This window comes from Bufo gargarizans, chromosome 1 (assembly GCF_014858855.1).
Source record: "Bufo gargarizans isolate SCDJY-AF-19 chromosome 1, ASM1485885v1, whole genome shotgun sequence".
NCBI lineage: Eukaryota > Metazoa > Chordata > Amphibia > Anura > Bufonidae > Bufo > Bufo gargarizans.
In genome coordinates, this window is record NC_058080.1 from 50,667,668 (window position 1) to 50,682,173 (window position 14,506).

General features: G+C 46.4%; 1 protein-coding gene across 1 annotated transcript; it reads left to right on the forward strand.

Annotated features, from left to right (window-relative positions):
- The first annotated feature begins 742 nt into the window (after positions 1–742).
- On the forward strand, positions 743–6,271 carry LOC122939323. Its single transcript, XM_044295395.1, has 2 exons — positions 743–3,186; positions 3,229–6,271. Exons 1-2 carry the CDS (start codon positions 2,741–2,743, stop codon positions 4,952–4,954), a joined length of 2,172 nt encoding a protein of 723 aa, XP_044151330.1. The 5' UTR covers positions 743–2,740; the 3' UTR covers positions 4,955–6,271.
- Positions 6,272–14,506: the final 8,235 nt, after the last annotated feature.

A 14,506-nucleotide genomic window follows, 5' to 3' on the forward strand; every position in this document is an offset into this window, starting at 1 on the left:
TTCCTGCTTGTTCTTGGGGCATTTTCCCTTCAGTTTTGTCTTCAGCAAGTGAAATGCATGCTCAATCGGATTCAGGTCCGGTGATTGACTCGGCCATTGCATAACATTCCACTTCTTTCCCTTAAACTCTTTGGTTGCTTTTGCAGTATGCCTTGGGTCATTGTCCATCTGCACTGTGAAGCGCCGTCCAATTAGTTCTGAAGCATTTGGCTGAATATGAGCAGATAATATTGCCTGAAGCACTTCAGAATTCATCCTGCTGCTTTTGTCAGCAGTCACATCATCAATAAATACAAGAGAAGCAGTTCCATTGGCAGCCATACATGACCATGCCATGACACTACCACCACCATGCTTCACTGATGAGGTGGTATGCTTAGGATCATGAGCGGTTCCTTTCCTTCTCCATACTCTTCTCTTCCCATCACTCTGGTACAAGTTGATCTTGGTCTCATCTGTCCATAGGATATTGTTCCAGAACTGTGAAGGCTTTTTTAGATGTTGTTTGGCAAACTCTAATCTGGCCTTCCTGTGTTTGAGGCTCACCAATGGTTTACATCTTGTGGTGAACCCTCTGTATTCGCTCTGGTGAAGTCTTCTCTTGATTTTATAACAAGACACGGAGGCTCCTATTGCTTCAACCTTTCTTTACTTCTACCATAGCAGCAAAGAGAGAAAATGGTATACAAAAAAGAAACCATGGTAACAGACTCCTCCCCCTTATCCCAGTATATCCTTCCTTGTCTGTCTGAGCTCTTCCTCTTTCTTTGCTGCTACCAGGCAGATAAGTACTCTCCAGCTCTGTGGCATTGCTCAGGGTCTGGTATATTTGTATTTTTATGTGCTTGGATTATCGGTTCGTTCGGTTTCTTTATTAGATTCTGATTAGACTCTTATCGTAGATACATATTTCTCTCCTGTATATATATATTTATTTATCTAGGGTACGTATATATATGTATATGTTTTTTCGTTCAGGTACTTCTGTGGCCGTTCTGCCTAGGTGTTTGTCCTTATAACAGTTTTTGCGGCTTCCCCGCTTTCCCCCCGTGTGATCCGTTTCTCTGCCCTGTCATCCTTGTCCCTCGTTACCTCAGACTGCGCCGCCATTGCGCGCGCTTTCTGCTTCTTCTTCCTCTCCTTCCCGCCCGAAGTCTCGCGAGTTCGAGATTTCGCGCGCGTTTTTTCGCATATTTTCGCATATTTTCGCATATTTTCGCATTCGGCTGCTACTGACGGCGAGATCTCGCGAGATTTCGCCGTCCCTGTGCGTTTCCCCGCTCTGCACACACCGGACATCCCGCTCTGCACAGCGCATCTCCTGGCGGTCTTTTTCCACTGCTCTTGAGCCTTGTAAGTTCTGTTTTATTCCATTTCGTCTACCCACTAGCTGGCTATGATTCCTGGCTTCATTATCCCCTTTTCTCTTTTTCTCCTCTAGTGCTATTTTTGCTGCTCCGGTCGGGGTGACTAACCCCTGCCTTTTGCTACTTCACCATGTCTGTCAGAAAGAATTCCGTTGCCTCTGTGGCCCCTAGTGAAGCCCCCCAAGTAGATCAGGGTTCCCCTGCGCAGGATAGGAGGTCCGAGGTGATCCACCCGGACGACCATGAGGTGGCACTGCAAAGATCCATATCTAATGCCATTATAACCGCCATGGGTTCGATGTCATCTGCATTGACCCAGTCTATATCTCAGGCCCTTATGGCGCGCCCTGCTACTACTACCCAGGTTTTGGTCCCACCTCCAGGACCACCTCCTATTGTCTCCAGAACACCTCAGATTGATGGGCCATCCCCATCCCAAGACAACGCGCTTCAGTCGCGTAAACGAGCTTGTACCCGCCAGGCAGAAAAAACGCGGGCATGGAAGACTGCCAGGTCTCTACCTGAGCCTAGGTCAGACTCTGATAGGGAGTCAGAGGAGGAGACTCATGACAACGTCTATGAATTGACGGATGAGGTGGAGGACGATTTGGCGGATATTGCTGTGGATCCGGTTCGTAATCTAGACCCGGAAGCCCCGTTACTACAACAGGGATCAGCAGAGGATCTCTTATTGGATCCGTCTGGGGAACCGCTGTTTAACCCCGAGGAGCTGCATCATCCCCGCTCCGCGGAATGGATGCCCGCCACACATGTGGCGCAGTATATGGAGGCTCGCATACGCAATCCGCTTAGTAAGGAATCGCGTAATAAGTTGCGGGCGGAGTGCCCTCGTCCTTTAATACCACACAAAGTGTGCGAGACGCCATCAGTGGATCCAAAGATGGTCCAGTTTCTGGCGAAGACGGGGTTTAACCCCCGTAAAGGGCTAGACGCGGCCTTGAAGGCTGTCCAAGACAAGCTACTGGACATTACAGGTCCTTTAGCAAAGATTTTCGATTTGGCTGAGTCCGCTATCGCGGCAGGTAGCCAGGTAGACCCTATAGAATTGAGAGGTTGGGCCCAGCGAGCCATATGCGTAGCGGGTAATACCAATACCTCGCTCGCCATTGAAAGGCGGAAGGCAATACTAATTAAGATCGAGCCAAAGCTCTCGAACTTGGCATTGACTGAAGCGGGCAAGGACGCCCAGGGGTTGCTCTTTGGCGACTCTTTTATTAAAGAGCTAGGGAAATATGTAGGAGCTTTTACGGCTCTTGATAAAGCCCAGACTTCGATGCGTCGAGTCTTTCAAGGGCGTTTTTCCAACAGGGCCGGCAGTGCTAGGGGCCGACTGTCCGGCCGTTCCAACTTTCATGCCAGAGGTTCCGGCAGAGGCTCCTTTAATTATAGAGCATCCCTCCAGGATCAGAGACATCAGCCGTCCTTTTTTCCCTCACGAGGCGCTCCCTTCAGGTCACGAGGTTTCCGAGGGAATCCAGGCTCCCGTCGACCATTCGGTAAGTTATGTTCTTCGTCCCCCTCCTTTTTTAGACCATTTAGTCGGGGGCAGACTCCGATTCTTTTCTCATGTGTGGTCAGGCATAACCTCAGACCAATGGGTCCTTTCTACTGTGCAGGGGTTCACAATAGATCTGATTGCCGATCCGAGCTCCATCCCAGCCCCCCCTACGGTACCACTGTCCTATGCGGCACGGTCCCAATTTCAGAGGGAATTGTCGGATCTTCTGCAGAAAGGCGCGATCGAACGCGCACCGGAGAATCGTGGGGGTGTCATCAGCAGTATTTTCCTGGTGCAAAAGAAAGGGGGCCAGATGCGCCCGGTGATCAATTTGAAAGCCCTGAACAATTTTGTACAATACCGACATTTCAAGATGGAGGGCATCCATCTTTTGAGGGATCTGCTCCTTCCAGGCGATTGGTTGGCCAAGATAGATCTCCAAGACGCCTATCTCACGGTCCCAGTGTCCCCCTCTTCAAGAGACCTGCTGCGGTTCCTGTGGAACGGTCAGGCCTGGCGCTTCACCTGCCTTCCGTTCGGCCTGTCCTCCGCCCCCTGGTGCTTTACCAAGATCATGCGCCCAGTGGTGGCTTGGCTTCGCAGCAGAGGTGTTCGTCTGATCGTCTACCTGGACGATATCTTGATCATGGCCCAATCACGGGCTCTCTTGTTGAGACACCTCCACTTGACGGTGACGCTCGTTTCCGACTTGGGGTTCATTGTCAACCAGGAGAAATCCTGTTTGACCCCCTCCAGATCCATAGAGTTCTTGGGTTTCCAGGTGAACTCGGAAGAATTATCCCTCAGTCTTCCACTCTCGAAAGTCAAGGCTATCCGCAAGGAGTTGAAGCATGCTCTACGCCTACCTCAGATGTCGTTGCGGCATTTGGCAAGGATAATCGGACTTCTGGCCTCCTCAATACAGGCCATTTTCCCAGCCCCCCTCCATTATCGTGCGTTGCAGCGCCTCAAAATTGCTCACCTTCGGTCGGGGGCCTCTTACGCAGATTTGGTCTCATTAGATGCCGAGACGACGGACGAGATGAGATGGTGGATCCACAACCTGTCAGTGTGGAATGGCAGAGCGATCGTGGGTCCCCAACCGGATCTGATCATAGAATCCGATGCGAGCCTGCACGGATGGGGAGCACATTGCAGTGGTGTGTCCACGGGCGGTCCATGGTCTCCAGAAGAATCCCATCTTCACATCAACGCCCTGGAACTCCTAGCAGGGTCGTTTGCCATTCGCAGTTTTGCCAATGGTGTGGTCAGCTCAGCCATCAGGCTCCGCATGGACAATATATCTGCGGTCAGGTACGTCAATTGTATGGGTGGCACACGGTCGGTGGTTCTGACCCATTTGGCGAAGGATTTTTGGGAATTCTGTCTCGACAGGAACATCTCTGTGGTGGCCGAGTACCTTCCAGGCCTTCACAACACTCTGGCGGACTGGAGTTCTCGCTACATATCGGACTCCAGCGACTGGAAGTTAGACGAGACGGTTTTTTCTGCTATTTCTTCTCTGTGGGGTCCCTTTGCAGTCGACCTCTTCGCTTCCCGTTTGAATACCCAACTGCCCAGGTTTTTCAGCTGGAGGCCGGATCCCTTGGCGGAGGCAGTGGACGCTCTGCTTCAACATTGGGGAGGAGCGTTGATGTACGCATTCCCTCCCTTCGCGCTCATTCCACGAGTGCTCCTTCAGGTTCGTCAGCAGTTGGCGAACCTGGTTCTGATTGTTCCGTTTTGGAGAACCCAGTCCTGGTTCCCTCAGATCCTGGAACTTCTAGTGGACTTTCCGTTTCTCCTTCCCACTCAGGTGTCACTACTCCAAGGGCCTGCAGGAGAAGTTCACCCACTCCTGCAGAACGGGTCGCTACGCCTCCTAGCTTGCAAGATATCGGGAGTCCAGGAGGAGGCGCTGGACTTTCAGGAACAGCTAGGTTCTTATTGGACTGCGCTTGGGCGCCCGGGACGAGACGGGCTTATCGAGCCGCCTGGGGTTCTTGGTCTCGCTGGTGCGTCGACCGGACTCTGGATCCCGTTGCGGCCCCTGTCAATTCCATCTTAGCCTTTTTATCCTCACTTTTTGAGGCAGGGAAGGCTTACCGCACCATCAATGTCTTTAGGTCAGCAATTTCCTCCAGACACAACGGTTTCGACGGCCGTCCAGCGGGTCAACACCCCCTGGTCTGTCGTTTACTCAAGGGTTCACGTTTGGCCCGACCACCTCGGCCACGGTTTTCGTCTACCTGGGATGTGTCGGATGTCTTGCAATTTCTAGTCAGTTGGCCCTCAAATGAGCTATTGTCGTTACGTCAGTTATCGGCCAAATTGGTCACTTTATTCTGTTTAATCTCCTGTAAGAGAGTTTCGGATGTGCGTGCTTTGGATTGGGACGCCAGATCCTTCACCCCGGAGGGGGTCCACTTTAACATTTCCCGTCGCACGAAAACCAGTATCCGGTCGGTCTCTTACCCCCGTTTTCCGACTTCTCCACAGCTATGTCCTGTAGCGTGCTTACGCGAGTATGAGGACAGAACCCGTCCACTGCGGTCTCTTTCTCTCCCCCACTTATTCATTTCGTTTCGCAGCCCGTTTGCTCCGGTTACCAGTGTTACGTTATCTCGCTGGGTCAAGTGGATTCTATCCCTTTCCGGGATTGATACGTCTATCTTCACGGCACATTCGGTCCGCAGTGCGACAGCTACGTCCATGACGTTATCTGGGGCTCGTTTGGAGGATGTTATGAGATTGGCGGATTGGTCCAGATCTTCCACTTTCCGGGAGTTTTATTTCCGACCGGCTTCGCATGCTTTTGATTCTATAGTGGCTCAGCTTTAAACAAGCAATAGGAGCCTCCGTGTCTTGTTATAAAATTATGGGATTTTACTAAAGTATGACGTAAAGTCATGATTTTATTAAAGACACGGAGGCGAGTATTGCCCTCCCTGGACCCACCCCTTGGGGTTTTTGACGTAAGTATGTTTTGTTGATTTACCGTATGGTCAGAATTTTAAAGTTGTTACTGTGTTTCCAACTAGTGGATCCTATGTTTCTAATGCACTGGATTATGCTCTTAGAAGGTTTTTCTCTTATTTCCTTTTTTCCTAGGTTGAGAGGCTTACGGCTTCATGTTTTAGAGTTACACAGTTCCGGTCGGAGGTCCAGTTGTGGCGGTCCAAGCCGACGAGTTCAAGGGGTTTTTTCGTTACCCGGTGGTTTCGGCGTCTGTTGTTCCGGTTGACCAGCGCTGTTTGAGACACAAAGAAAGAGGAAGAGCTCAGACAGACAAGGAAGGATATACTGGGATAAGGGGGAGGAGTCTGTTACCATGGTTTCTTTTTTGTATACCATTTTCTCTCTTTGCTGCTATGGTAGAAGTAAAGAAAGGTTGAAGCAATACTCGCCTCCGTGTCTTTAATAAAATCATGACTTTACGTCATACTTTAGTAAAATCCCATAATTGTTGACTTTGACACACATACACCTACCTCCTGGAGAGTGTCCTTTATCTGGCCAACTGTTGTGAAGAGTATTTTCTTCACCAGGGAAAGAATTCTTCGGTCATCCACCACAGTTGTTTCCCGTGGTCTTCCGGGTCTTTTGGTGTTGCTGAGCTCACTGGTGTGTTCCTTATTTTTAAGAATGTTCCAAAGAGTTGTTTTGGCCGCGCCTAATGTATTTGCTATCTCTCTGATGGGTTTGTTGTGTTTTTTCAGCCTAATAATGGCTTCACTGATAGTGACAGCTCTTTGGATCTCATCTTGAGAGTTGACAGTAACAGATTCCAAATGCAAATAGCACACTGGAAATGAACTCTGGACCTTTTATCTGCTCATTGTAATTGGGATAATGAGGGAATAACACACACCTGGCCATGGAACAGCGGAGAAGCCAATTGTCCCATTACTTTTGGTCCCTTAACAAGTGGGAGGCACATATGCAAACTGCTGTAATTCCTGCACCGTTCACCTGATTTGGATGTAAATGCCCTCAAATTAAAGCTGACAGTCTGCAGGTAAAGCACATCTTGTTTGTTTCATTTCAAATCCATTGTGGTGGTGTATAGAGGCAAAAATATTACAATTGTGTCGCTGTCCCAATATTTATGGACCTGGCTGTACATCTGTGTTGCATGGAGTCAACCACCTTCTGCCCCTGTGACCAGGTTCTCCAGCCCAGGATGATTGGACTACATTCCACAGTTCGTCTCTATTTCTTGGTTTTGCCTCAGAAACTGCATTTTTGATGTCACCCACAAGTTTTCTATTGGATTAAGATCCGGGGATTGGGCCGGCCGCTCCATAACGTCAATCTTGTTGGTCTGGAGCCAAGATGTTGCACGTTTACTGGTGTGTTTGGGGTCGTTGTCTTGTTGGAACACCCATTTCAAGGGCATTTCCTCTTCAGCATAAGGCAGCAGGACCTCTTCACGTATTCTGATGTATTCACACTGACCCATGATCCCTGGTCTGCGATAAATAGGCCCCACACCGTAGTATGAGACACATCCCCATATCATGATGCTGGTCCACCATGCTTTACTGTCTTCACAGTGCACTGTGGCTTGTATTCAGTGTTTGGGGGTCATCTGACAAACTGTCTCCGGCCACTAGACCCAAAAAGAACAATCTTACTTTCATTGGTCCACAGAAAGTCTCTTTAGGCCGTCAATGTGCTCTGTGGCAAATTGTAACCTCTTCAGCACATATCTTTATTCCACAGTGGGACTTTGCGGGGGCTTCTTGCAGAGAGCTCGGCTTCACATAGGCGTCTTCTCATTGTAACAGTTCTCACAGGGAACTTCACACCTTCTTTCATCTTCCTGGAGCTGATTGTTGGCCGAGTCCTTCCTGGAGCTGATTGTTGGCCGAGTCCTTTCGCTTTCTTCCACGTCTTTCAGGTTTTGGTTGTCATTTTAAAGCCTTTGCGATCATTTTAGCTGAGCAGCCTATCATTTTCTGCACTTCTTCATATGTTTTCCCCTCTCCAATGAACTTTTTAATCAAGGTACGCTGTTCTTCTGAACAATGTCTAGAACAACCTATTTTACTCAGAATTTCAGAGAGAAATGCACTGTAACCAGCATGTACAACATTTGCTGCCTTCCTTCCTTCCTTAAATAAGGGCAATAATTTCCACCTGTTTTTCAAAGAATGAATGACCTGACTCATTGAACTCCACACTGCTATTATTTTGAACATGCCCCTTTCAATACGTGATTGAGTTACAGAGAATCAGCAGCATGCATGTCCTGACTGTTGGGTTTCTATTACTCTACTACACCTGCTAGTAAATTATTTGCCATGTAGAAATATCATTTCTACCAAAAACAGTGATTGATCAGGTTAGTGATGTCTGACTGCTATTATTTTGAACACAACTGTAAATACAGTATATTGCATTCAGTAAGTCTTTAGACCCTTCCACTTTTTTTTACATTTTGTTATGTTGCTCCTTGTGCTAAAATACAAAGAAATTCACGTTTCCCCATCAATCTGCACTCAGTACCCCATAATGAGAAAGTGAACACAGATTGTAAATTCATGAAAACGGAAAAAGTAAAATTTCACATGGACAGAAGTATTCGGACCCTTTGCTATGACACTATAAATTTAGTTCTGGTGGCCCCACATCTTTCTTGATGATCTCAGAGATGTTTCTACGTCGTTAGTGGAGTCCACCTGTGGTAAATTCAGTTGATTGGACAGGATTTGGAAATACACGGCCCTGTCTATATAAGGTCTCACAGCTGACAATGCATACAAGAGCAAAATCTGAGCCATGATAAGAAAAGAACTGCCTGTAGAGCTCAGAGACAGGACTGTAAGGAGCAGTAATCTGCTGCACTGAATAATTTACCACACTCACTTTCTTAAGAGCACAGTGGCCTCCATAATTCTTAAATGGAAGAAGTTTTGAACAACAAGGACTCTTGCTAGAGCTGGCCGCCCCACCAGGCATGGGTTCTCCAGATCCGGTTGTTAAAATTACAGCCGGATCGTAAAACCGTGTTGCTGGCTGAATCCCGATCCGGAGCTCGGCAGCGGCGGCAGCAGCAGAGCAAGGGAGAGGCTTCTCCATTTCCTGCTCTTCTGAGGCTGGTGCAGGCGGAGCGATGACATCATCGTGTCCGCCCGAGCAAAGATTTGTACTGTGCGGGACACAGGCTGGAAGAGGCCTGCATCGCTGCCAGCATGGAGGTATTAGTGTTTTTTTTTTTCTTTTATGTGGTGCGCTATGGGGGCATTAACTGGGGGAATTACTGGCACATGATATCGGACACTATGGGGGCATTACTGACACATGATGGGGACAATATAGGGGAATTAATGGCACATGATGGGGGACACTATGGGGGCATTACTGGCACATGATGAGGGATACTATAGGAGCATTACTGGCACATGATGGGGACACTATGGGGGCATTACCAGCACATGATGGGGGATACTATGAGGGCATTAGTGACACATGATGGGTTATGCTATGGGGCATTACTGGCACATTATGGGGGATACTATGGGACAATTACTGGCACATGATGGGAGACTCTATGGGAGCATTACTGGCACATCCTGGTGGACACCATGGGGGCATCTACTGGCACATCACAGGGGACACTATGGGAGCATTACTGGCAGATCATGGGGTAACCTATGAGGGCATCTACTGGGGGGTATTTATGCTGGCACATCATGGGGACATTATGGTGGAATCTACTGGGGGCATTTACACTGGCACATCATGAGTGACACTATGGGGCACTTATACTGGCACATACTGGGGGACTATGGGGGCATCTACTGGCACATCATGAGGAACACTATGGGGGCAATTATACTGGCACATAATGGGGAATATGGGGGCATCTACTGGCACATCATGGGGGCATTTCATTTGGCACATCATGGGGGACACTATGGGGGCATCTACACTGGCACATCATGGGGGACACTATAGGGACATTACTGGCACATCATGGGGGGCACTATGTGGGCATTTACACTGGCACATCATGGGGACACTAAAGGGACATTACTGGCACATCATGGGGGCATCTACACTGGCACATCATGGGGGTACTATGGGACAATTATACTGGCACATAATGGGGGACTATGGGGGCATCTACTGGGGGCATTTATACTGCCACATCTGGGGTATCTACTTCGGGGAATTTATACTGGCGCATTATGGGGGACTATGGGGGCACCTACTGCGGGCATTTACACTGGGACATCATGGGGGACACTATGGGGGCATTTACTGGGGGGCAGTTATACTGGCACATCATAGGTGACACTATGGGGTATTTATACTGGCACTTCATGGGGGACACTATGGGGGCATCTATACTGGCACATCATGGGGACACTATAGGGGCATCTGCTGGGGGCATTTAAACTGGCACATCATTGGGGACACTATGAGGGAATCTTAAACTGGAACATTATGGAAGCACTATTGGGTTAGAAGGGGGAGAACACTATGGGGGCATATTATATAGGCACATTATGGGGAACTATGGGGAAAGGGAAGGAGCGCTATGGTGGCATCTACTTGGGGCACTATATTGGTCATTTTATAATAGCACATTATGGGGGACACTATGGGTAAGGGGAGAGGAGCACTATGTGAGCATTATATAGGGGTATTTTATACAAACCAAGTTGGGACACTAAACAAATTGTGAATAAAAACTGAATGCAATGATGTGGAGATGGCAAATGTCAATATTTTATTTGTAATAGAACGTAGATGACGGATCAAATGTTTAATCCAAGTAAATTTATCATTTTAAAGGAAAAATACGTTGATTCAAATTTTCACGGTGTCAACAAATCCCAACAAAAGTTGGGACAAGTAGCAATAAGAGGCTGGAAAAAGTAAATTTGAGCATAACGAAGAGCTGGAAGACCAATTAACACTAATTAGGTCAATTGGCAACATGATTGGGTATAAAAAGAGCTTCTCAGAGTGGCAGTGTCTCTCAGAAGCCAAGATGGGTAGAGGATCACCAATTCCCACAATGTTGCGCAGAAAGATAGTGGAGCAATATCAGAAAGGTGTTACCCAGCGAAAAATTGCAAAGACTTTGCATCTATCATCATCAACTGTGCATAACATCATCCGAAGATTCAGAGAATCTGGAACAATCTCTGTGCGTAAGGGTCAAGGCCGTAAAACCATACTGGATGCCCGTGATCTCCGGGCCCTTAAACGACACTGCACCACAAACAGGAATGCTACTGTAAAGGAAATCACAGAATGGGCTCAGGAATACTTCCAGAAACCATTGTCCGTGAACACAATCCACCGTGCCATCCGCCGTTGCCAGCTGAAGCTCTACAGTGCAAAGAAGAAGCCATTTCTAAGCAAGATCCACAAGCTCAGGCGTTTTCACTGGGCCAGGGATCATTTAAAATGGAGTGTGGCAAAATGGAAGACTGTTCTGTGGTCAGACGAGTCACGATTCGAAGTTCTTTTTGGAAATCTGGGACGCCATGTCATCCGGACCAAAGAGGACAAGGACAACCCAAGTTGTTATCAACGCTCAGTTCAGAAGCCTGCATCTCTGATGGTATGGGGTTGCATGAGTGCGTGTGGCATGGGCAGCTTGCATGTCTGGAAAGGCACCATCAATGCAGAAAAAATATATTCAGGTTCTAGAACAACATCTGCTCCCATCCAGACGTCATCTCTTTCAGGGAAGACCCTGCATTTTTCAACAAGATAATGCCAGACCACATTCTGCATCAATCACAACATCATGGCTGCGTAGGAGAAGGATCCGGGTACTGAAATGGCCAGTCTGCAGTCCAGATGTTTCATCTATAGAGAACATTTGGCGCATCATAAAGAGGAAGGTGCAACAAAGAAGGCCCAAGACGATTGAACAGTTAGAGGCCTGTATTAGACAAGAATGGGAGAGCATTCCTATTTCTAAACTGGAGAAACTGGTCTCCTCGGTCCCCAGACGTCTGTTGAGTGTTGTAAGAAGAAGGGGAGATGCCACACAGTGGTGAAAATGGCCTTGTCCCAACTTTTTGGGGATCTGTTGACACCATGAAATTCTGATTCAACATATTTTTCCCTTAAAATGGTACATTTTCTCAGTTTAAACTTTTGTTCCGTGATTTATGTTCTATTCTGAATAAAATATTAGAAGTTGGCACCTCCACATCATTGCATTCAGTTTTTATTCACGATTTGTATAGTGTCCCAACTTTTTTGGAATCCGGTTTGTACTTGCACACATTATGGGGGCACTATAGGGATATTAGCTCAACAGGGGGAACTAAGAGGGGGAATTTTTTGTACTGGCACACAGAACGGGAGCATTTTTAAACTAGTGCACATTATTAAGGGGCATTCTTTGTACTGGGGAACGTTACAAGGGCCATTCTTTGTACTGGTGCTCATTTTAAGTGGCCAGTTTGCCCCCCACAGTAATACTGCTCCAAAGTTTCATCAATAGTAATAATTCTCTGCCAGAGTGCACTTAGTAGTAATAATGTCCCCACTGTGCCCCAGAAGTAATAATGCTCCCATGGTATCCATAATAGTAACCATGTTCCCCATAGTCCCCCAGTAGTAACAGGGGGAAATAATGTTTTACACTTTTAGTGTCAGGGGCACTATTTGCTGGGCACAGTTATTTGCAGGGCAGTGTCTGCCAATAATTATTGAAGGGCACTATCTGTGTGGTACTAGTGTTATCAGGGGTTTATCTGTTTCTGCTGGTTAGTATTGGGGAGAACAGTGGGAACAGTACTGGGGGCACTATCTGTGTGGTACTGGCATTTTCAGGTGCACAGTTTCTGTAGTATAGTATTGGGGAGCACAGTGGGTACAGTACTGGCATTTTCAGGTGCACAGTTTCTGTAGTATAGTATTGGGGAGCACAGCGGGCACAGTATTAAGTGTGGCAGGATGAGTTGTTCAGAAGGTAGGAGGATGGAAAAGTAGTAACCTAAGATGTCTTTTTGCCAAACTGCAGAGACGAGAGATGGGTGAAAAAACATCATGGCGGTCTGGTCTGAAAGGAGAAGATGAGGAAAGAGAACATCTACATCAGAGGAGAAGTCACTGGATGTACGAGGTATGTGGCGCTGTATTCTGGATAGCACAGAATATAATGTGCATGCAAATATGTCTTTAGTGCTAGGTACAAATGTGTATAAAATGTATATGGAGTAGGTAAATCTACTGTAAGTGCCCCCTATATGGGTGTATATTGTATATGAGATTATGCGAGTGTAGTGTCTATATAGTCTGTTTATGTATGCATAGCTCCCAACCATCCCAGATCTGGCATAACTACTGTGTGGGGGGCACAATGGAGACTAAGCAGACATTATGTGGAGTTAGGGATGTGGGCCTGCGCTTTAAAAAACTAGTTGTGACGAGCTTTATACGCCTCTGATAGTTTATCTCCTTGGGCTTTTTAAAAAGTTGGGTGGTATGTGTGTGTAGTGTATATATGGTGTATTTATGTGTATGTGTGTGTGTAGTGTATATGTGGTGTATTTATGTGTGTGTGTGTAGTGTGTATATATGGTGTATTTATGTGTATGTGTGTGTAGTGTGTAGTGTATATGTGGTGCATTTATGTGTATGTGTGTGTAGTGTATATGTGGTGCATTTATGTGTATGTGTGTGTAGTGTATATGTGGTGTATTTATGTGTGTGTGTGTAGTGTATATATGGTGTATTTATGTGTGTGTAGTGTATATATGGTGCATTTATGTGTGTGTGTGTAGTGTATATATGGTGCATTTATGTGTGTGTGTGTGTAGTGTATATATGGTGCATTTATGTGTATGTGTGTGTAGTGTATATATGGTGTATTTATGTGTATGTGTGTAGTGTATATATGGTGCATTTATGTGTATGTGTGTGTAGTGTATATATGGTGTATTTATGTGTATGTGTGTAGTGTATATATGGTGTATTTATGTGTATGTGTGTAGTGTATATATGGTGTATTTATGTGTGTGTGTGTAGTGTATATATGGTGCATTTATGTGTATGTGTGTGTAGTGTATATATGGTGTATTTATGTGTGTGTGTAGTGTATATATGGTGTATTTATGTGTGTGTGTAGTGTAATATGGTGTATTTATGTGTGTGTGTAGTGTATAATGGTGTATTTATGTGTGTGTGTGTGTAGTGTATATATGGTGTATTTATGTGTGTGTGTAGTGTATATGTGTATTATGTGTGTGTGTAGTGTATATGTATGTGTGTGTGTAGTGTATATATGGTTGCCTTTATGTGTGTGTCGTGTATATATGGTGCATTTCTGTGTGTGTATGTATATGGTGCATTATGTGTAGTGGTGTAGATGTATATTGGTGCATTTATGTGTATGTAGTGTATATTATATGTGTAATGTATGTGTGTGTGTGTTGCGTGTGTTGTGTGTGTGTGTAGTGTATATATGTGTTATTTATTGTGTATGTGTATGTGGTGTTTAGTGTATATATGGTGTATTTATGTTGTGTTGTAGTGTAATAATAATGGTGTATTTATGTGTGTGTAGTGTATATATTATGGTGTCTTTATGTGTGATGTGTGAGTGTTAGTGTATATATGGTGTCTTTATGGTGTGTGT

Bases quoted from the DNA above. Each gene is read 5' to 3' on its own strand.
- LOC122939323 (XM_044295395.1), top strand. From the start codon at position 2,741: ATGCCAGAGGTTCCGGCAGAGGCTCCTTTAATTATAGAGCATCCCTCC. The intron at 3,187-3,228 runs GAAAGGGGGCCA...TTTGAAAGCCCT, and splicing joins AGTATTTTCCTGGTGCAAAA to GAACAATTTTGTACAATACC.